Below are 24,693 nucleotides of genomic sequence, written 5' to 3'. Positions count from 1 at the left end.
TTCAAAGTAGCCAGTCCTAAACTGTTTACCCTGCCCTGCTTTGCCTTTCCTGTGGAAACCCCAATAAAGGCTCTCTGGCTTCCCCTTGCAGCTTTCTGCCTCCTGACCAAACCTGGTGCTTTCCCCATGTGGCCCTGCATGGCATGGCATGCCCCTTCTCTTGAGGAAACTGTAAGTAATAAATTCTTCTTTCAATAGCATTAGCCTCTTTGTGTCATCAATCAGTTACCTTCATAAATTAAAGCCCAGGAACAAATCAGATCTTAAATTAGGCAATGGTTTCTTAGATATGATATGATATCAAAAGCCCAACCAATGAAAAAGCAGATAAACTGGACTTCATCAAAATTACAAACTTTTGTGCATCAATGGTCACTATCAAGAAAGTAAAACAACAACCCACAGAATAGAAAATATTTGCAAACCAAGTGTCTGATAAGGGTCTAGTATATAGAATATATAAAATACTCTTACAGGGACTTCCTTGGCGGTCCAGTTGTTAAGACTCCGTGCTTCCACTGCAGGGGGTGCGGGTTGGGGAACTAAGATCCCATATGCCACATGGCGTGGCCATAAATAAATAAATAAATAAATAAATAAATAAATAAATAAAGTACTCTTACAATTCAACAATAAAAAGACAACTCACATTTTAAAATGGGCAAAGGATTTGAATAAACATTTCTCCAAAGAAGATATGCAAATAGCCAACAAGTACACAAAAAGATGCTCAACATCATTGGTCATTAGGGAAATGCAAATCAAAACCACAATGAGAAACAAATTCAGCAAAGCTGGAGAATACAAAACCAACCAGTAAAAATCAGTTGCATCTATACACTAGCAATGAACAATGAATCTAAAAAAGAATTTAAGAAATAATTCCATTTATAATAGCATCATAAATAATAAAATATTTAGGAATAAATTTAACTAAGGAAGAGAAGACCTGTACACTGAAAACTACAAAACATTTCTGAAAGAAATTAAATGGAAAAACATCCCACATTCATGGATTGGAAGACTTAATATTGTCAAGTTTGACAATATCACCCAAATCAATCTACAAATTCCATGCAATCCATATCAAAATCCCAACAATTTTTTTTATAGCAGAAATAGAGAAACTCATCCTAACATTCATATGGAATCACAAGGAACCCTGAATAGCCAAAACAATCTTGAAGAACAAAGTTGGTTCTTGATTTCACACTTCTTGATTTCAAAACTTATTACAAAGCTACAGTAATCAAAACAGTGGGGTACTAGCACAGGACAGAAATACAGACCACAGCATAGAATAGAGAGCCCCCAAATAAATCTTCACATGTATGGTCAAAAACTTGACAAGGGTGCCAAGACCATTCAATGGGTTAAGGACAGTCTTTTCAACAAATGGTCCTGAGAATACTAGATACTCATATGCAAAAGAATGAAGTTAGATACTTACTTTACATCATAAAGAAAAATTAACTCAAAAGTGATCAAAGGCCTAATTATGAGAGCTAAAACTCTTAGAAGAAAACATACGGAGGAAATCTTTATGACACTGGATTTGGCAATGATTTCTTGGATATGACACCAAAAGCTCAAGCAACAAAAGATAAAATAGATAAATTGAACTTCATCAAAATTAAAAACTTTTGTGCATCAAGGACACTATCAAGAAAGTGAAAACACAATCCAAAAAATGGAAGAAAATATATACAAATCATATACCTGATAAGAGCTTAATATCTAGAATATAGAGAGAATTCCTACAACTCAACAACAAAAATAAACAGACCAATTAAAAAATGGACAAAGAACTTGATTTCTCCAGAGAAGATTTACAAATGAACAATAATCATATGAAAAGATGCTCAACATCACTAGTAATTAGGAAAATGCAAAATAAAACCACAATGAGATACCACTTCATACATATTAAGATGGCTATTTTTAAAAATTAACACATAATTGATTTACAATATTGTGTTAGTTTCAGCATAGTGATTCAGTATTTTTGCAGATTATACTCCATTATGGGTTATTACAAGACAATAGGAATAATTCCCTGTGTTATACAGTAAATTCTTGTTGCTTATCTGTTTTATATATAGTAGTTTCTACCTGTTAATCCCGTACCCCTAATTTGTCCCTCCCCACTTCCCTCTCCCTTGTGGTAACCACAAGTTTGTTTTCTATGCCTGTGAATCTGTTTCTGTTTTGTATATACAATCATTTGTATTATTTTTAGATTTCACATATAAGTGATATCATATAGTATTTGTCTTTCTCCTGTCTGACTTATTTCACTAAGCATAATATTCTCTAGGTCTATCCATGTTGATGCAAATGGAAGAATTTCATTCTTTTTATGGCTGAGTAATATTCCATTGTGCACACATACATATATGTATTTATATATATAACATCTTCTTTATCCATTCATCTGTTGATGGACACTTGGGTTGCTTCCATATCTTAGCTATTGCAAATAGTGTTGCTATGAACATTGGGGTGCATGTATATTTTCTAATAAGTGTTGTCATTTTTTCCAGATATACACCCAGGAGTGGAATTGCTGGATCATATGGTAGTTCTATGTTTAGTTTTTGGTGGGAATCTCCATACTGTTTTCCACAGTGGCTGCACCAATTTACATTCTTACCAACAGTGTACGAGGGTTCCCATTTCTCCACATCCTCTCCAACATTTGCTATCTGTAGACTTTTTGATGATAGCCATTCTGACAGGTGTGAGCTGATATCTCACTGTGGTTTTGATTTGCATTTCTCTAATAATTAGTGATACTGAGCATCTTTTCATGTGAAGATGGCTATTCTTTTAAAAATGGACACAGATGTTGAGACACAGATGTAGAGAATGGACATATGGACACCAAGGGGGGAAAACTGCGATGAGGTGGGGATGGTGATGTGCTGAATTGGGCGATTGGGATTGACATGTATACACTGATGTGTATAAAACTGATGCCTAATAAGAACCTGCAGTATAAAAAAACAAACAAAACAACTAATACTAAACTTTCATTGGGTTATTTGTATGGAAATATGTTAATATAAATGTTTCAGACATTACATGAAATTTCTAAAAATCTTATATTTGTATTTGTATGGAAATATGTATGGAAATATGTTAATATAAATGTTTCAGACATTACATGAAATTTCTAAAAATCTTATATTTGTATTTGTATGGAAATATGTATGGAAATATGTTAATATAAATGTTTCAGACATTACATGAAATTTCTAAAAATCTTATATTTGTATTTGTATGGAAATATGTATGGAAATATGTTAATATAAATGTTTCAGACATTACATGAAATTTCTAAAAATCTTATATTTGTTTTTGTATGGAAATATGTATGGAAATATGTTAATATAAATGTTTCAGACATTACATGAAATTTCTAAAAATCTTATATTTGTATTTGTATGGAAATATGTATGGAAATATGTTAATATAAATGTTTCAGACATTACAGGAAACGTCTAAAAATCTTATATGTTCTGGTATAATGTTATAAGTAATAATCCTAGTTATTACTTTAAAATGTATATCTCAGAAATAACTAATTTTCTTGTCAACTGCATTATTATGAACTTTCATCAAATCTTTAACCATGGTCATTTTTAAGTCTTTTGTCATTTACAGACAGTTCTGGGTGTACTCTGATGATTTTGCAAATATGTTCCTATAAAAGAGTTTCATCTTCAAGAAATTCATGGAAAAGACTCTGACAAGTACAGGTTTCTGGTAACTGACTGTACTGCTGAACTGAATGAATAAGCATTTTCAGAACTCTAATGAAAAACTGATGAACTCATAAAAGTGCTAACAAAAGATCAAGATGAAAAAAAAGAAATTAATTACATGGGACTGAGTGAACTGATGAGGATGAGTATAATTTTTGTGACTTTCTGTCTGAATTAAAAAAAAAAATCCCACAAGGACTCAGAGGAGAAGAATATGCAAATCAATTTTCACTGCAAAGTAAAGGAGCTGTTACAGTGGAGGATTACTGGACTGAATGTCAATATTATGACATAGTATAAGTGTGTTTCATGTTTGGTAATTGCAATCATTGTTGCTTTTGTTGTGGTCATCCATGTACAATGCTTGGTGTCAGTCTATCTATCTCTTGTAAAAATAAAATACAGTGTGTGTGTGTGGAAAAAAAAAAAAAAAGATTTTTCTTATTTGGTACTGTGCTGGAATTTTTCCTCATTAAAAGTTTCATAAAAATTAAAAAAAAAAAAAAAAAAAGGAAAATAACAAGTGTTAGCTAGGATGCGGAGAAACTGGAACCCTGGTGTATTCTGGTGTATTGCTGGTAGGAGTAAGAAATGGTGCAGCTGCTATGGAAAGCAGTATGGTGGTTCCTCAAAAAGCTAAAGAACTGTCATATGATCCAACAATTCCACTTCTAGGTATCTACCCAAAATAACTGAAAGCAAGCACTCAAATAGGTACTTGTACATGCATGTTCAGAGCAGCATTACTCACGATGTCCATTGATGGATAATGGATAAACAAAATATGGTACATACATACAATGGAATATTATTTAGCCTTGAAAAGGAATGAAGTACTGACATGTGCTAAAACATGGATGAATCTTGAAAAAGTTATGCTGAGTGAAAGAAACCAGACACAAGAAGCCACATTTTATATAATTCCATTTATATGTAATGTTCAGAATAGGCAAATCTATTAAGACAGATGTAGACTAGGGGGACTTCCCTGGCAGTCCAGTGGTTAAGACTTCACCTTCCAATGCAGGGGGTGAGGGTTCGATCCCTGGTTGGTGAGCTAAGATCCCACATGCCTCACAGCCAAAAAAACAAAACATAAAACAGAAGCAATGTTGTAACAGATTCAATAAAGACTTTAAAAATGGTCCACATCAAAAAAAAAAAAAAAAAAGAGACAGATGTAGATTAGTGGTTACCAGGGGCTAGAGGGAGTGTAGAATAGGGGAGTGATTGCAAAGGAGTAGGGGGTTTCTTTTTGGGTGATGAAAATGTTCTAATTGAAAGTAGTAATGATTGTAAGACCTTGTGAATATGTTAAAAACCAGTGAATTGTGTATTCTTAAATGGTGATTATACAGTATGTGAATCATATTTCAATTAAAAAAATCATATTTCAATAAAACAAATTGCCCTTCCCCCAAAACTCTCTGACAGATCACATCATTTCTCTGCTTAAAACTACCCACTGACTTTCTGTCCCAACTAGTACAAAATGCAAAGTCCTTTCTGTGGCCCACAAGGCATTATAAAATCCAGCTCCTGCCTCATGTTCTTCTACACCCTCCCACCCCAACACCATTGTTCACTTAGCAATAGCCACTCCAGCCTCCTTTCTACATGCCAAGCATGTTCCCACCTCAGGACCTTGGCACATGCTGTATCCCTACCTGGGATGCTCTTGCCCAGTATATACATCAACATCACTCATTCCAGACTCCTGTTCTCTACTCAAACATCATCTTAATGAGAAAATTCCTAGAAAACATGATTTAAAATTTCAACCCCTGGGCTTCCCTGGTGGCACGGTGGTTTACAATCCACCTGCCAATGCAGGAGACACAGGTTCAAGCCCTGGTCTGGGAAGATCTCACATGCCACGGAGCAACTAAGCCCGTGCACCACAACTACTGAGCCTGCACTCTAGAGCCTGCGAGCCACAACTACTGAGCCCGCGTGCCACAACTACTGAAGCCTGCGTGCCTAGAGCCCGTGATCCACCACAAGAGAAGCCACTGCAATGAGAAGCCCACGCACCGCAATGAAGAGTAGCCCCCACTCGCCACAACTACAGAAAGCCTGCGAGCAGCAACAAAGACCCAACGCAGCCAAAAATAAATTAATTAATTAATTTAAAAAAAAATTTAAACCCCTGCCCCACAAAAACACATACCCTCATATCTCTTTATCTGGTTTTATTTTTCTTCATAGCACTCAATACCATGACATACCATACATGCTTTTGTCTGTCCGTCTCTTTGTCTGCTAAAACCTACTGTATCTCCAGTATTTAGAACAGTGCCTGCACATAACAAGAACTGAATAAATACAGTATGATAGATGCATGGATGGATGGATGAATTTGAACAAATGAACGAATAAATGTAAGCAAAAAGACAAACAGAAATGTAGTAACTTGTTTTATGAAAAAATATGTAGTAAATGGCAGGGCAGAGACTCAACCTAGGTCTGCCTGACTCTGAAGCCCAGGATCTTTACTTCTATGCTATAATTCCACTTACTAATTTGGAGACACTGGAGGAATTACTTGTTGGGTGGAAGTGTATTTTGTATAATGACAAGATATCACATACATCTCGAAATCCATTTTTTAGTTCCTGTCCATTTTCATGCAACTACCAAATTACATGGAAAAGCATAACAATTGACAGCCTCCAAAATGACTGAACTTCATTTATTTTATATTGCTCAGCTATTTTAACATTATGCTAATTAAATGAATCTGACTCCCTCTCTAAAGACAAGAACACCAAACCAGCTGCAAACTCCAAATCTCTCTGCACCCATAATGTATACTAGTGAGAACATGCCAAAGGAAATGGGCCTTTATACCTGGTGGGCATACAGTAGGTTCTGCTCTTACAAGAGCCATTCTGGGGCAGAAGCAAACAGGGATCTAAGTACAATACCCCTCTCCTTCTGACCAAGACTCAGAGGACAATTATAATAACTTTTAACTTTCCAGACTAGGCTACAAGGACAAGAACTAATGGGCTAAGTGGTAAGTCACTCGTTTTATTAACATCAGTTTCTCCACGCTTACTACAAATGTTTAAGTATTGATTAAACTTATTCAAAACACCTTACACTTTGTGGTTCTTAATTTCCTGTCTTCTCTACTTCAGATGCTAAGTCATGTTCTGCCTCCTACTGCATACTCCCTACGAAGACTTGCCCAGCTCTCTGAAGAAGAGGTACCATGGAGTTTCAATTATTTGGGGAGATGACTAAGCACAGAGATCAGGTAAGCCCAGGTAAGCCAGCCCCTTCATTTTACAAGTGAGGCATGTCAAGCCCAGAAATGATAGTTCCTGTTGAAACCACATATAACTTGTTAGTGGCAAAGCCTAGGTTAGTATCCATGTTTCCAAGATTCCTTCCAGAATAAAACTCTTTCTACTCTAATACTAAAGATAAAAAATACGTATTTTTCTGGTTCACTTAACTCTAAGTTTTCAAAATAGAGGAATGTGTCTAATTGAATCTTGTAACCTCAGAACTTAGATCAGTGCCCAACACACAGTAGCTATTAGTATGTATTTACTGAATGATCAATTGTTTAAATGGGAGTTACTTTATTAAAAAGTATTTCTGGCGAATCCCCTGGAGGTCCAGTGGTTAAGGACTGGGTGCTTTCACTGCTGGGGCTGGGGTTCAATCCCTGGTCGGGGAAATAAGATCCCGCAAGCCACGCAGTGCAGCCAAAAAAAGAAAAAAAAAGTACTTCTGATCTTTATTAATTAAATATTTAAAGGCAGTTAGAAAACGCCTAACTTTATCTACAATAAATAACCAAGAAATTCCTCTAGTTTAAAACTAAATTGATCCTGGGACTTCCCTGGTGGTCCAGTAGTTAAGAATCCCCCTTCCAATGTAGGAGACACAAGATCCATCCCTGGCTGGGGAACTAAGACCCCACATGCCGTGAGGCAACTAAGCCCACAAGCTCTAGAGCCCGTGCCGCAACTAAGACCCGACGCAGCCAAATAAAGAAAGATTAAAAGTTAAAAAAAAAAAATTTAATCAATAATAAAAAAAAAACCTAAATTGACCCAAAAATTCCTCCAGTTTCAAATAAAAATCATTTTCACAGGATATCCTTCATTCTCAGCAAACTCTATTCATTTAGAGGCACACATTCCTGGAAGAAGCTACCTGCCTCAGGCCTTAATTCATTTCACCTAACCTTAAGCAAAGGCAAATCTCAGAGAACTTCCAAATAAAGGGAACCAAAAGAAAAAAAAAAAAATGACAGAAATAATAGGAAAGTGACCAAGTACAAATATTTGCTGAATGTGATGCTGAAAAGCCACTCTCCTTCAGTTATGTATACCTACTCAGTGTATCATTCCATTAAGAGTCCTGGTAGCGCCCTTGCCCAATTTTTAGAAGACTCAGGACACTTGAGAACCTAGAATTGAGATCCACTGCTAGAAATTAATTTAAAGACAGAAATGTGACTCTTAAATAATGAAATATATCCAAATTTAACCTAATATATTTACAAGAATTCTGAAACTAACACATCTTAGACTAAAACTAAAAAATGAAGCACTATCACATATATTAAGTGATCTTTCTAATACCTATATATATATTTAAAAAAAAACAGGTATCATGGTTTATCAGTTTATAGATAAGGCAACTGAGGAGATGAAGCAATTCCTCTACATTACAAAGCTAATTAAGTGACATAGCCAAGACTGAACCCTAGTAGTTTGCTGACTCATAACTCCAGTCTCTTTATATCAAAGCACAGTGAGTTTTCATAAAGCAGCCAAAAGGATTTTACAAGAATCCCAGAGGACAATTTAATCATTGGAGCATTTTTACAAAACAAAATCCCAGGATGACAGTAACAGAAACACCATGTGTTTCACACATTTTTAAATGCATATGATACATACATAAAGTATACTTAATAAATAAATAGGAATACTGTCGTGTCCTCTCTATAGTCATGTCTCATACATGTCTGTGAGAGATTTTTCAAAGCCATCGTTTTAACACAGCCCTATTTCTTTCGTGTTTCCCAAATCTTGCTCCTTGGCAAAATCACAGTGGCTGTGCTCGCAGGTGCAAAAGTACAGGCTCCCAGGCCCCGACATGGAGATTTTAGTTTAAACAAGCTCAGAATCTGCATTTTAACTGCTTCTATTATTTAAATGTTTGTTTTTAATCTGAAAAATAAGCATTCTAGATGATTCTGATTAGCCAAATATGCAGTACTACCCCAACAGAAGTCTTAGAGAAAAAGCAAGCCAAGAAAACCTATGAAATTTAAATCCAGAGACAAAGATTATTAACGAATGTCCCCAGCCCTGAAGCCAGAAGAGAACAAACAGGTAAACGACAGCCCTATTCCAACCGTAAACCCAAACGTAGCTTTTGTTTGCCCCAACTTGTTGACCTCTCCCTAGTACCATGCTATGGGACAGATGTAGATGCTAAGAGTTTCAATTTTAACATTCTAAAAAAGCTTGACTCTACTAAAACTCGGTAAAGCCCAAAACACAAGCATAAGACTGTGATGGATATTTAAGTGGCAGCTTTCCCCCAGACCCTAGGCAAAAATTGACACAGAGAAGAGGATTTGGGGTGGGGAGTGATGAGGGAGAGGGGAGGAGCTGACCTAGAGAGAGAAGTTGGCTGGCCCACTGGTTTCACTGGCCCAGACAGGAGTCCACAGAAAAAAACACTCATGAATGAGAGTCCTCTGAGTGAGACTGAGAACAGTCCCCAGGAGGGATTCCTAAGCAGGATATCATAATCATAATCATAATCATCATCTACTTACAAGCTGCCTCTTCTTGGAAGGCTCAACTCCTTCTGAAAAGCAAAACACAAACATAAGTTAGAGAGGAATAAGGACCCATCTGAGTCCTACAGGTCTGTACTAAATGTCCTAGAAGATTTATAGCATCATCTTAATAATGGCAAAAACTCAATATTTCTAAATAATAACCTTTTTCTTTGTCTCTCAAATTTTAGTGAAATAATAAGCAGTCTGGTTAACTATCTATCATCTCCTCATTCTTCCTTCCCAAAAGGAATGTCTCACGAAATACTTGCAGCACTTTCACCACTAGATGGAACCAACTGGCCAGTGAAGATTCCAGGTATTCACTGGGCCAGCCATCAACAGCTGATGAATTGTAAAGGACTCATATCATTAGAGTCAGTGATATGAAAGGAATGAAATGGAATATTTTCTTTAATTATAAAATATTTTTGACAAATAAATAAGTACAGAAAATAATATCACAAAGAGATGACTATACACACCACTGGCATGAGAAATAACCCTTGCAATAGCAGTTGGGCCTCTGTGACTTGCTTTCTAAATTTATCAAGTCCCACCTCCCACTAGTCTCCACTTAACAACTATTCTTAATTTTTTGTTTATCTTTTCCATAAGGGTCTTTATTTTTTATTACATATATCCATAAATTATTAGTATTGTTTTACACATTTTTAAATTATATACTTAAAACACTGTATATATTAATCTGCTGACATCAATCTACATTATAATTAGGAGATTCACCCATGTGAATATATTTCACTTTAGTTCATATATCTATAGTACAGTAGTCCAGTCTATAGATTTTTATAGTATTTATTTATCCATTCTCCAGTAAATGGAAATTTAATTTTCTTTCCATGTTTTTCTTCTCCATCAAAACAATGCTCCTTCAATAACAAAAAAACAAACAACCCAATCCAAAAATGGGCAGAAGATCTAAATAGACATTTCTCCAAAGAAGATATACAGATTGCCAACAAACACATGAAAGAATACTCAACATCATTAATCATTAGAGAAATGCAAATCAAAACTACAATGAGATATCATCTCACACCGGTCAGAATGGCCATCATCAAAAAATCTAGAAACAATAAATGCTGGAGAGGGTGTGGAGAAAAGGGAACACTCTTGCACTGTTGGTGGGAATGTAAATTGATACAGCCACTATGGAGAACAGTATGGAGGTTCCTCAAAAAACTACAGATAGAACTACCATACAACCCAGCAATCCCACTACTGGGCATATACCCTGAGAAAACCATAATTCAAAAAGAGTCATGTACCAAAATGTTCATTGCAGCTCTATTTACAATAGCCAGGACATGGAAGCAACCTAAGTGTCCATCATCAGATGAATGGATAAAGAATATGTGGCACATATATACAATGGAATATTACTCAGCCATAAAAAGAAACGAAATTGAGTTATTTGTAGTGAGGTGGATGGACCTAGAGTCTGTCATACAGAGTGAAGTAGGTCGGAAAGAGAAAAACAAATACCGTATGCTAACACATATATATGGAATCTAAGAAAAAAAAAAAAAAGAAAAGGTCATGAAGAACCTAGGGGTAAGACGGGAATAAAGACACAGACCTACTAGAGAATGGACTTGAGGATATGGGGAGGGGGAAGGGTAAGCTGTGACAAAGTGAGAGAGTGGCATGGACATATATACACTAACAAACGTAAAATAGATAGCTAGTGGGAAGCAGCCACATAGCACAGGGAGATCAGCTCGGTGGTTTGTGACCACCTAGAGGGGTGGGATAGGGAGGGTGGGAGGGAGGGAGATGCAAGAGGGAAGAGATATGGGAACACATGTATATGTACAGCTGATTCACTTTGTTATAAAGCAGAAACTAGCACACCATTGTAAAGCAATTATACTCCAATAAAGATGTTAAAAAAAATAAAAATTAAAAACAATAAATAAATAAAAATGGGGGGAAAAAAACAAAAAAAAACAATGCTCCTATAAACATGCTGTACTTGCTTCCTCATGCACATGTATACAAAGTTTCTTGGAAGTATACACTTAGATGCGGCATGAACTGAGTCAGAAACTGCATCAGAAATTGCTCCCAGAATGACTGTACCAATTTACCTTCCCCCTCCAACACTTCCTAAGAGTTCTCCTTTCCAGACCTGTCTCCCAAACTCCTGACACTTATAATCAATTGCCTTCTCAACATCTCAAATCCAAAGTGTCCAAAACTGAATGTGTTCTCTCCACCAAAACGGACTCCAACCATAGCCTTTCCCCATCTCAGATGATGGTAATTCTATTCTTCCTGTTGTTCAGACCAAAACCCTGGACATCTGGACTCTTGTTTTTAACACACCCCACATCCCATCCAACAGGAATTCTTAATGGCTTTAAATTTAAAATACAGCCAGAATACAACCATTTTTCACTATCTCCAAAGACTTACATGCTTACAATCTCTTAACCAAAAACCTTGGATTTAGTCATGTTTTAGAAATCAGAATTGGGGGTGGGTAATTAAAGTAATAGCATATATATATATATATATATATATATATATGTATATATATATATGTATATACACACACACACACATACATATACCTATATATATAATAACACCCTCAACAAAGACTAGGTCACCAACAAAATACATCAAAAACATTAAGATTTCTCCAGTAAAATGTATGACAGCCACAATAAATGTGATAAAAACTCTAAAGAGTCTCAGTTCAGTTTTGTCACCAGAAGAGTTCAAATTAGGTCAGGTTTCACTGCTAAATGAGTTACAGAATCTCTTGGGTTTTGCTATTACGATCTAAGCCACCATGGTACCTCCCCAGCCTCACAACTGTCTCCAACTGGTATCCCATTCCTTCTTCTAGCCTTAACCCACATGGTCTGTTCTTAACAGAGTGATCCTTTTAAAGGTCAGTAAGATCACAACACTCCTACTCAAAATCCTGGAATGGCTCCCCATTTCATTCAAGAATAAAAGTCAAGACCTAGATGGGTGAACCCACCACCCTTCCCCAGTATCTCTCTGACCTCCTCTCTCCCGTGCACACTTGCACATTTTGATCCAGCCACACTGGACTTTACTGTTTGTCAAACACATTCGGTATTCTTCTGCCTTAAAGTCTTGTGCTAATCTGTGCACTCTGCCTAGAATGCTCCTCTTCCCCAAATATTTCCTTGGCTAACCCCTACAGCTTTCAAATCTCTTGGCTCAATGTTCACCTGAGTTCTTAATGAAGCCTACTACCCTGATAGCTCTATATAACATTACAATGTATTTTCCACCCCATCACACTCTTACTCCACTCTGCTTTTATAACCAATACACTTTCAATACACTTACCACTTCTAACATACTACGTAATTTACTTGTTTATAATGTTTATTGTTCGTTTTCTGTCTTTCCCCACTAAAATCTAAGCTCCATGAGTGCTGGGATCTTAGTCTGTTTTATTTAGTAATGTACCTCAACGACTTAGAACAGTGACTGGCAAGTAGTAGATGCTCAAAAATTTGTTGAACAAATGATTTCACATACTCGCCAATACCTGGCATTTGTTAGACTGTTTAATTTTTGTCAATCTAAGGGCTGTGATCATATCACAGTATGTGTTTAATTGCCATTTCCCATAATTACTAGTGAAGCTAAACAGTGTTTTATATGTTTATTGGCCATTAGGGTTTCCTCAACTGTGAATTGCCTATTTACAATCATCCCTTGGTATCAGCGGGGGATTGGTTTCAGAAGTCCTGGCAGATACTAGTACCTGCAGATGTTCAAGTCCCTTAGATAAAACAGAGCCATACAGTACAGTTGGCCCTCCATATCTGCGGCTGGGGAGTCCGCCAAGACGCAGGGTCAAGTGTATATCCCTGGCCTATTTTTCTATCAGGTTTTCTAACATTTTTCTTATTGAGTTATAGACATTTACCTAATATATTCTGGATACTAATTATTTGTGGATTATATTCACTGAAAATGTTCTCTCAGTCTTTTTACTTTTTTTTAATGGTGTCACCAAAGAATTTAATTTTTATATCATCAAATCTATTATTCTCCTTTATGTTATCTATTTTTACATATAAGAAATACATCCCTAAGACTCCACGCTCCCAATGCAGAGAACCCGGGTTCGATCCCTGGTCGGGGAACTAGATCCCACACACATGCCGCAACTAAGAGCTCGCATGCCTCAACTAAGACCCAGAGCAGCCTAAATAAATAAATAAATATTAAGAAATACATCCCTGACACACAGAGACATGAATACATTTACTTATATTTTCTTCTAAAAGATTATAGGTTTACTTTTCACACTAAGTTTGTGAATATACCTGGAACTTATTTTTGCATATGGTGGGAGATAGGAATCCCATTATATTTTTTTCTATAGGAGTGATCAATTATCCCAAGCCATTTATTAAGTGATATGCAATGTCAGCTCTGTCATATATTAAGTTTCCATGTACACAGGGGTGTCTTTCTTGACTATATTCTATTCCACTGTGCTGTCAGCCCCTGTGCCTATACCACGCTGTTTAATTGGTATAGCTTGACAATAAATCTTGATATTTGTAAGGCAAGTCCACTCACATTGTTATTAGTCCTCAAAATTATGGGAGTTATTCTTGGGACTCTGCTCTTCCATATAAATTTTAGGATCAAGTTGTAGATTAAAACTTGACACTGCACTCAATCTAGAGGATAACTGACATTTATAATACAGACAACTGCTATATAAGAACATGGCAAATCTCTCCATTTATTTAGGTCTTCTTTAATATGTTTTAATAAAGTTTGATACATTTTCACATAAAGATTATACAAATCTTCTGTTATATTTATTTCTAGATAGCTTACATTTTCTTGTTGCCATTATAGTGTATTTTTTAACTAAATCAAGAGTTGTGGGCTTCCCTGGTGGCGCAGTGGTTGAGAGTCTGCCTGCCGGTGCGGGGGACACGGGTTCGAGCCCTGGTCTGGGAGGATCCCACATGCCGCGGAGCAACTGGGCCCGTGAGCCACAACTACTGAGCCTGAGCGTCTGGAGCCTCTGCTCCGCAACAAGAGAGGCCGCGATAGTGAGAGGCCCGCGCACCGCGATGAAGAGTGGCCCCCACTTGCCGCAACTGGAGAAAGCGCTCACACAGAAACGAAGACCCGACACAGCCAAAAATAAAAATAATAAATAAATAATAAATTAAAAAATTTAAAAAAAAAGAGTTGTATTTCATTACACCAGTAACACCATTTTCTTCCCAATACAATATGAAAATTTTCAAACACAGGAAACAGAAAAGTTAAAAGATTTGTACAGCAAACAGCCATATACACACCCACAACCCAGACTGTGCAACTGTTAACATTTTGTGATATTTTCTTTGTCACATATTTAGCCATCTATCCACCCATGTGGTTTTTTAAAAATATTTATTTATTTATTTATTTATTTTGGCTGCGCTGGGTCTTAGTTGCAGCATGTGGGATATTCGCTGCAGCACGCGGACTCTTAGTTGCGGCATGCAGACTTCTTAGTTGCGGCATGCGAACTCTTAGTTGCAGCATGCATGCGGGATCTAGTTCCCCGACCAGGGATCAAACCCAGGCCCTCTGCATTGGGAGCGAGGAGTCTTTTTTTTTTTTTTTTGGCTGTGTTGGGTCTTCACTGCTGCACATGGGCTTTCTCTAGTTGCAGCGAGTGGGGTCTACTCTTCGTTGCGGTGTGTGGGCTTCTCATTGCAATGGCTTTTCTTGCTGAGGAGCATGGGCTCTAGGGTGTGCGGGCTTCCGTAGTTGTGGTGCACAGGCTTCAGTAGTTGTGGCTCACGGGCTCTAGAGCACAGGCTCAGTAGTTGTGGCACACAGGCTTAGTTGTTCCGCAGCATGTGGGATCTTCCCAGACCAGGGCTCGAACCCGTGTCCCCTGCAGTGGCAGGCGGATTCTTAACCACTGCACCACCAGGGAAGCCTGGGAGGGTGGATTCTTACCCACTGGACCACCAGGGAAGTCCCTGTTTTTTTGTTGTTGTTGTTATTTTGTTTTTGGTTTTTTTTTAATGCATCTCAAAGTAGACTGTGGACATCAGTACACACTTCAGTATGTATATCATTAAGTAGAATTCAGTATTTGTTTACAACTTTTTCATGTTGGGTTTTTTTTTTAAGGTAAACTTATAAACGCTGAACTGCACAAACCTTAGGTGTACCAATGAATAAGTATGATAAATGTATATGCTCAGATAACCTAAATCCCTATCAAAATACAGAATATTTCCATCAATTCAGAAAGTTTCATCATGTCCTTTCTTGGTAAATCCCCAACAAACCACTATTCCCTCGCCCCAAGCAAATACTATTCCCATATTTTCACCATAGATTTTTTTTCACCAGAGCTTCATATCAATGGAATCATACAAGTATGAACCTCTTTATATAACAGTTTATTTATCCTTTCTCCTACTAATGGACATTTGAGTTATATCCAGTTTTGAGCTATTAGCATTCCTGTACAAGTCTTTTTAATAGGCCTATGTCTCATTTGTCTTGAGTAAATAAGAGTGTAATTGCTGGGTTATAGGATAGATGTATGTTTAGTTTTATAAGAAACTACCAGATCTTTTTCTGAAGTGATTATACCATGTTACACTTCCATTAACAATGTATGAGAGTTTCAATTGCTCCACATTCTAGCTAATATAGGTTACCCTCGTTAATAATATAAGAATTGGTCTACATTCATGCCAAGATATGATATCAGTATTTTAAATTTCAGCCATTCTTGTGAGTGTGTAGCGGTATCTCACTGTGGATTTGCATTTTCCTGATGAATAATGATGTTGAGCATCTTGTCATGTGCTTATTAGCCATCAGTACATATTCTTGTATGAATTACCTTAAAATATTTTGCCCCTTTTATAACTGGACTATTTATCTTTTTATTATTATTGAGTTGTAAGCGTTCTTCATATATTCTAGATGCAAGTCCTTTATTAGATATTTTGATGAGTATTTTCTCCCAGCCTGTGGCTTGCCTAGTGAAGTTATAAGTGGTGTCTTCTTTTTTTTTTTTTTGCAATGCCACATGGTTTGTGGGATCTTGGTTCCCCGACCAGGGAACAAACCCGTGCCCCCTGCAGTGGAAGCGTGGAGTCCTAACCACTGGATCACAAGGGAATTCCCATAAGTGGCGTCTTTTTTTTTTTTTTTTTGAAAAAGACAGATTTTTCTTGTCCTCATGGAGCTTACAGTCTAACGGGAAGAAAGACAATAACTGAGTCATCACACACATAACTAAAGTAGTTACAAGTTGGGATCAGTGCTCAAGCAGAGAATAACAGGGGCGAGAGAAGTTGACTTCATTTTTATCAAAATGACACAAGCGTCTGGTTAAAAAAACCACACAAACACTATAGAACAACTTCGAATATAACAAACAGAATCCTTTCATCCTCTCTCCTCAACCTTCAGTTCCACGAGGCTACTTTTAACCTTCTTCTTTTAATTCTTCTGCTGATTGACCTCTATTTCTCTAGATAATATGCTTCTGTCCTCTTTTCTTTTTTTTTTAATTTTAGAATTTTATTTATTTTTTTACACTGCAGGTTCTTATTAGTTATCCATTTTACTTTTTTTTTTTTTAAACTTTGGGTTTATTTTATTTATTTATTTATTTATTTATTTATGGCTGTGTTGGGTCCTCTCTTCCGTGCGAGGGCTTTCTCCAGTTGCAGCAAGCGGGGGCCACTCCTCATCGCGGTGCGCGGGCCTCTCACCACCGCGGCCTCTCCTGCTGCAGAGCACAGGCTCCAGACGTGCAGGCTCAGTAATTGTGGCTCACGGGCCCAGTTGCTCCGCGGCATGTGGGATCCTCCCAGACCAGGGCTCGAACCCGTGTCCCCTGCATCGGCAGGCAGACTCCCAACCACTGCGCCACCAGGGAAGCCCCAGTTATCCATTTTATACATATTAGTGTATATATGTCAATCCCAATCTCCCAATTCATCACACCACCACCATCCCCCGCCATAAGTGGCATCTTTTGACGAACAAAAGTTTTTACTTTAACGAAGGTCAATTTGTCAGTATTTTTTTAATGGTTAATGCTTTTAGTATCTTGTCTAAGAAAACTTTGCCCATGCCAGGGACACAAAAATATTTTCCTACATTTTATTTCCATATGCTTTATGGTTTTAGCCTTTATGTTTAGGTCCACATATGTTTATGATCCACCTCTGAATTAATTTTGGGGTAATATGTGAGATGGGGTTAAGGCTCAATTTTTTTCCATATGCTATCCACTTATTCCAGCACCACGTATTAAAAACACTATCTTTTTCTCAACAGATTGCTTTGCCACTTTTGTTGAAAATCAAATTATAATAGAATGGGCTATTTCTGGCTCTCTACTGCACTCTACTGATCTATTTTTCTAGCCTATGCCAGCACCACACTTCCTTGATCATGTAGCTTTATATCAAGTATTGAAGTCAGATCATGGGGTGCTTTAACTTTGTTCTTTTTCAATATTGCTTCAGATATTCTAGATTCTTTGCATTTCCATATAAATTTTAGAAACAGATTATTCACTTTTACCCAAAAAAGGCCTGCTGGGATTACAGACCAATTTGAAAAGCAGTGACAGCCTAATATTGAGTCTTTATATCCATGAACACAGTATTTCTCCACTAACTTAGACCTGCTTTAATTACTCTAAGCAATGTTTTACAGTTTTCAGCAAAAAGATCTTGTACTTCTATTGCTAAGTTTATCTCTAAGAAGATTTTTTTAAATTGAAGTATAGTTGTTGTATAATATTATATAAAGTTGTATATATAATATTGTATAAAGTTAAGATGATTTTTGAAGCTATTGTAAATAAAATCTTTATTTCACTTACCAATTGCTTGCTTCTGGTATGGGAAAGCAATCAATTTTTTACATATTAACTGTATATATTACAACTTAAATTCATTATTATAGTTGTAATGACTGTTTTGTACATTCCCTAGGATTTTTCTGTATAAACAAGCATGTTCTCTATAAATAGTTTTACTTCTTTCCACTTTCTAGGATTGTCTGTGGTACACATCCTTGCCTTGTTTCTCATTTGATTGTAGAGGGAAAGAGTTCAACATTTTACTACTAAATATGATGTTAGCTGTAGATTTTTCATAGGCCACTTTGATCAAATTGATAGTTCCTTTCTATTCCTAATTTGTTTAGAGTTTTTATCAGTAATGAGTATTGATTTTGCCAAGTACTTTCTCTGCATATGCTGAAATAATCATATGGTTTTTCTCCTCTATTCTGTTAATGTGGTGAATTACAGTGATTGATTTTCTAGTATTAGACTAATCTCGCATTTCTGGGTTAAACCCAACTTTGTCAAATACACCATTAGATTATCTTTGCTAATATTTTATTAATGATTTTTACACCTATGTTCAGAAGGGATAATGGTCTCCAGTTTTCTTTTATTATAATGCCTTTGTCAGATTCTGGTATAACAATTATGCCAGCCTCCTAAAACTGGCTGTGAAGTGTTCCTGCCTCCTCTATTTTCTGAAAGAGTTTGTGTAAGATTGGTGTTATTTCACTAATAAAACCATCTGGGGTCTGGAGGCTTTTATTTAGGATTTTTTGCCTATATGTTAATAAATAAGATTGGCCCTATGTACTTTTTCTTCTCAGATTGTCCTTGTCAGTTTTGGCTTCACGGTTATACTACCTTCATAAAATGTGCTAGGAAAGTGTGTCCTCTTCTTCTATTTTCTGAAACAACCTATGTAAAACTGGGAATATCATTCTTTGAACCTACATGACAGTTCTGGCTTCTTGAATAGCTTAAATAGGTAACATGAGGTGGATTTATATTTGGGGGCAATAACAATAAACAAAAATTCTATAAAATGCATCTCTGAATCCTCTTTAAACAAGGAAATGCATCCATGGAAATCCATCCCTTCTGCATTCCTTACCCACTTCTTGCACCTACACAAAAGCCTACATTTGCAAGATGGATGCCCAGGGATCCAGATCAGTACATTCTGTGCCAAGCTTTCCAGGACCATACAGACAGGCCTAAGGTAAAGTGGAAGAAGAACTGGTCTCCAATCAGATAAAGGTAGTCCAAGGAACAATGATTTCCCAGTTCTCCCTTTCCCAGATTATATTCATAGCAGGCTGAGGAAGAAAGCTGCATAATCAGGAAATTTGGCTGAGGTAAGAAGAGCATTCATTTAGGCAAATAACCATAAATTCTCTGACTCGTCACTTACTCTTAGAAAGTAGGATGGTAATATCTGACAATACATTACAACATCAGGTGAAGCCTGTCCCATCCAACCTTCTCTGACCTACTAGTTATCTCTGGACTCTCCGTTTTGTTCCCCTTGATTCTGAATGTTATATCAATGTAAATATCATGTAATAAGTATCTATTTTCTAAGTGGTAATATATGAGTTTAACAAAACAAATAATGCAGTCAAAAAGATCTTTTTAAAATGCAGAACTGACTGGGTGATTTATCTTCTTAAAAACCCTTAATAACCCTTAACGGATAAAGTCTAAAATCCTTCCTGTAGCCTATAGGGCACTGCCTAGCTGCTACTGCCTTCCTCTCTAGCATCATTTGCACAATTCTCCAGGCTTGTTGGAGTTTTGATCTTTTAGACACACCATACTCTCTCTCTCACCCTCAGGGTTTCACAGCTATTGTTCTCTCTGCCTTTTCCTTTGCTCTTTTTATACATTCTTGGACCTTAGCTTAAACCTCATTTCCTCTGAGATTTCCCTATACACAGTTTCCCCAGCCTACCTCTATTTAATTCCAACACTTTACTATAATTAGTTGCTTAATTGTCTGTTTTCTGAGACTGACTATTAGCTGGAGGAGGAGAGATCATTCTTGCTCACAATGGCATTACTAGCACCCAGCACAATACCTGGCCTAGTAAGTACCAAATGAACGTTTGATGAATAAATCAGTGAATCAGTAATGTAAGTAAATGGTACTTACTATTATCACTATCATCATTATAAGGCTCACATAGGGTCTTGCTCATTTGGAGTTATATTGATGAAAACTGTCAATTGTAATTAGGTCAGCAAAAGAGGCTTTACTAGAGAAAGGATATACTCTGCTATCACTTATATTATTTACTGACAGTCTTCAGGATGGTAGCTATTCCACTGTTCGTTTTCGTTTTGTTTTGTTTTTTTAAAGCTTTCAGGAGAGGGAAACAAACAAACAAACAAAACAAAACAAAACCATTACCTACCAAGGAAACCCACTTTTATACCATTTACTAAGTGGCCTTAAAAGGACCATTATTCCCAAATACAAGCTTTTCCTCTGCTCTGGCAGCAAGCATTCTGCTGGGATGCACAAAAACCTCCCTTTCCTGTGTAGCAAATGTACCATTACAACTGCTCTGGGCATTATGATGTTTTAGCTCCACTTATTCACACTTGAGTGTGAGTGTATCTTGAGGTCAGGGACCAAGGGGAAATCAGTGTATATGTAGCTATGGTGTGCCTCTGAAACTCTAATGTATTTCACTCCTCTTGTTCCATTAAATTCAGATGTCCTCACCCTGAGAACAGGTTCCAATGACAAAATATTTACATTATACAATCATATTAAGAAACATGGAAAAGAGCACAAAATTTTAAGTTAAGAAAACTAGGTTCATGTTATGGCTCAATAACATATAACTTCTGTGGCCTGGGATTTCACCTACCTCTAAAGCTCAGACATAGTGTTTATAAAGGTCAAATAAAACAATGTATACAAAAGTATTTTATTCTATAAATTGTGACACAGATGATATGTGTTGTTCTCATATGAGTTTGAAGAACAGTAAAAAGAGGTTGATGATCCTAACAGGATATTTCTACATGGCATAAAGAACTCAGGGCTCAGAGTCAAAAAAAATATTTAAACACAGTTCTACTGTTTACTTTGCTCATAAATCCTGGTCAGTCATTAAGCCTTTCTAAATCTAATTTTTCTTACCTGCACACTGAGATAAAAATACCTATTTTGCCTATCTCATAAAAGTTATTCCAAGGCTACAATAAGAAAACACATTTAAAAGCTTAAGGTTTTCATAAAAAAGATGCTCCATATCATATGCCATCAGAGAAATGCAAATCAAAATAATAACGAGACAGTACTACACACCTATAAGAATGGACAAAATCTGGAACACTATAACACCAAATGCTGGTAAGGATATGGAGCAACAGGAACTCTTATTCACTGCTGCTGGGAATGCAAAATGGTACAGCCACTTTGGAAGACAGTTTGGCAACTCCTTACGAAACTAAACATACTCTTATTTTATGACCCAGCAATTGCACTAGGAGCTGAAAACTTATGTCCACACAAAAACTTGCACATAGATGTTTGTAGCAGCTTTATTTATAATTGCTAAAACTTGGAAACAATCAAGGTGTCCTTCAGTAGATAAACAGATAAATAAACTGTGGTATATCTAGACAATGGAATATTATTCAGCACTAAAAAGAAATGAGCTATTGAGCCATGAAAAGGCATGAAGGAAAATTAAATGCATATTACTAAATGAAAGAAACCAATCTGAAAAGGCTACATACTGTATGATTACAACTATATGATGTTCTAGAAAAGGTAAAACTATGGACACAGTAAAATGATCAGTGGTTGCCAGGGGTGGCGGCACGGGGAGATGAACAGGCAGACCACAGAGGATTGTTAGGGCAGTGAAAATACTGTGTACGATATTATAATTATGGATATATGTCATTATACATTTGTCCCAACCCACAGAATATATAACACCAAGAGTGAATCCTAAAGTAAACTAAGGCCTTTGGGTGATTATGATGTGTCAATGTAGGTTCATCCTTGGTTAAAAAAAAAAAAAAAGTACCATTCTGGTGAATGATATTGATAATGGGGGAGGCTATACATGTGTTGGGGCAAGGAGTATATGAGAAATATCTGACCTTCCTCTCAAATTTGCTGTAAACCTAAAATTGCTCTTAAAAAAAAATACGGTCTTTAACCACCTCCCCAAAAGAAGCTTAGGACTTGACAGTCTGGATTATCATTAATACTAATAAGTTGCATTTTTCTAATCTGACCCACTTCCAACAAGGTTTAAACGCTAATGGATGAATTGCTGACTCTGCTCCCAAAACTCAAGGATATATTGTTTAGAGTCTCTAAAATTTTCATTACTGTGTTGGATCCCTCAAGTTGACATATTTTGACACTGTCTGCCAAAAATGATATATCTCTCTTTTCTTGAACTATATTCTGAAGCTGCAAAGAAAGCTGTACATACTAAATTCTAGAGAAACAACCACTCACTCCCTTTCACTTGTCCACAAAACAAACTTCTAAAGGTATTACATACAAAATAAGATGGTGCTCTTCACATGAGGAATCACTATCTATATGCATTACTCATTATTCACAATGACTAAACCCATAAAATATTTCCAAAGAAAAGACAAAGGCCAAGTGTCTAAAGGCAACAACCACTACCCCCACAAGTAAATATGCAAGCCAAGAGTCACAAGGCTGGTGTTTGTCCTTTATATCAATAGCCACCAGCATGGAGATGACTGTGGGTTAAACTATCTCTGCCTGAGACAGCTCCCAAACTGAGTCTCCCTCACCACATTTTCTATTTGAATTCTCACTTATATTTATTTATTTATTCATTCATTCCTCTCCCACTGAGTAGCTGCACTCTTCCCAGAAAAGGAAATTAACAGCCTTTAAGAAACATAACTCAATCTTCCACTCCACTGGAAGTGGATAGAGGGTTGGGTTTTGGAGACAACTTCTCAACTAACATATAAAAGCAAGGCAGGGGTTGGGAGGTGGGGGCATTCTCCACAACTGAAAGACTAGATATCTCTTTATAGAACTTGTAATTAAACCCATATAGTGTGCCTAACATAAATAACACTGTTTGGGGTGAGAGCAGGAGTGGAGAACAACACTCTAGGGGCCACTCAGAATCCACTGCTGATGAAACTACCATCCTATACTTCGGTGACCAACTGGATGAAAGAAGACAACAAATACTTTTTTACTCTTGTTGAAATACATTATAAATACAGAAAAATGCACATAAGCATACAACTCAAATTTTCACAAACTGAACACACTAGTGTAACCAACAGCCAGATTTTTAAAAAATGAATTATTATCATCAATCCAGAAGCATCCTCATGTCCCCTCTTCCAGTCACTACCTACACTCCCCAGGAAAACCATCTTCTTGATTTCTAAACTTTATAGGTCAGTTTTGCTGTTTTGGCATTTTCTTTACACAGAATATGGAGTATATACTCTTCTTTGTCTAGCACTTGTGTTCAACGTATGCCCAGTTCGAGTCCCAGAAGGCAAAAAGTAAATGCAGATGTTAACAATATCTGAAGAGATAATGGCTAAGAAATTCCCAAAACTGATAATAGAAATGAATACACAATATATAGGAAGCATAACGTACCCCAAGTAGGATTAATTTTTTAAAAATCTAGACGAGGTAAATGATAGTAATATTGAAAAACACCAGGGACTTCCCTGGTGGCACAGTAGTTAAAAGAGTTCGCCTGCCAATGCAGGGGACACGGGTCCAAGCCCTGGTCTGGGAAGATCCCACATGCTGCGGAGCAACTAAGCCTGTGCGCCACAACTACTGAGCCTGTGTGCCACAGCTACTGAAGCCCGCGCACCTAGAGCCCGTGCTCCACAACAAGAGAAGCCAGTTTCTTTCTTCTCCACAACAAGAGAAGTTAGTTTCTTTCAGATTGGTTTCTTTCAGATTGTTCAGAGAAGAACAAGTTGCGCACCGCAACAAAGAGTAGCCCCTGCTTGCTGCAACTAGAGAAAGCCCACGTGCAGCAATGAAGACCCAACACAGCCAAAAATAAATAAATTAATTTTTTTAAAATGAAAGAAAAACACCAAAGACAAAAATAAATCTTAAGAGACAGAAAATAAGATCCATAACCTTCAGTGGAATGACAATTAGAGTATCAATATATTTCTCAATAGCAATAATGGAAACCAAAAGATAGCTGAATAATATG

General features: G+C 36.7%; 1 protein-coding gene across 12 annotated transcripts in view; it reads right to left on the bottom strand.

The window, feature by feature from the left end:
* MAST2 (microtubule associated serine/threonine kinase 2) overlaps positions 1-24,693 on the bottom strand; it is a 204,901-nt gene that overhangs the window by 108,311 nt on the left and 71,897 nt on the right. For 11 of the 12 annotated variants that reach the window (XM_057548200.1, XM_057548204.1, XM_057548222.1 and 8 more), the window contains exon 4: positions 9,583-9,614. The exons of the other annotated variant lie outside the window; for it this stretch is intronic. In XM_057548200.1, the coding sequence (XP_057404183.1) occupies positions 9,583-9,614 (32 nt within the window). The remainder of the gene's footprint in view (positions 1-9,582; positions 9,615-24,693) is intronic. 12 annotated transcript variants of the gene reach the window in all.

The sequence above is a fragment of the Balaenoptera acutorostrata genome, chromosome 1 (genome assembly GCF_949987535.1).
Source record: "Balaenoptera acutorostrata chromosome 1, mBalAcu1.1, whole genome shotgun sequence".
Taxonomy (NCBI): Eukaryota; Metazoa; Chordata; class Mammalia; order Artiodactyla; family Balaenopteridae; genus Balaenoptera; species Balaenoptera acutorostrata.
This window is presented reverse-complemented; position numbering and strand designations above follow the sequence as displayed.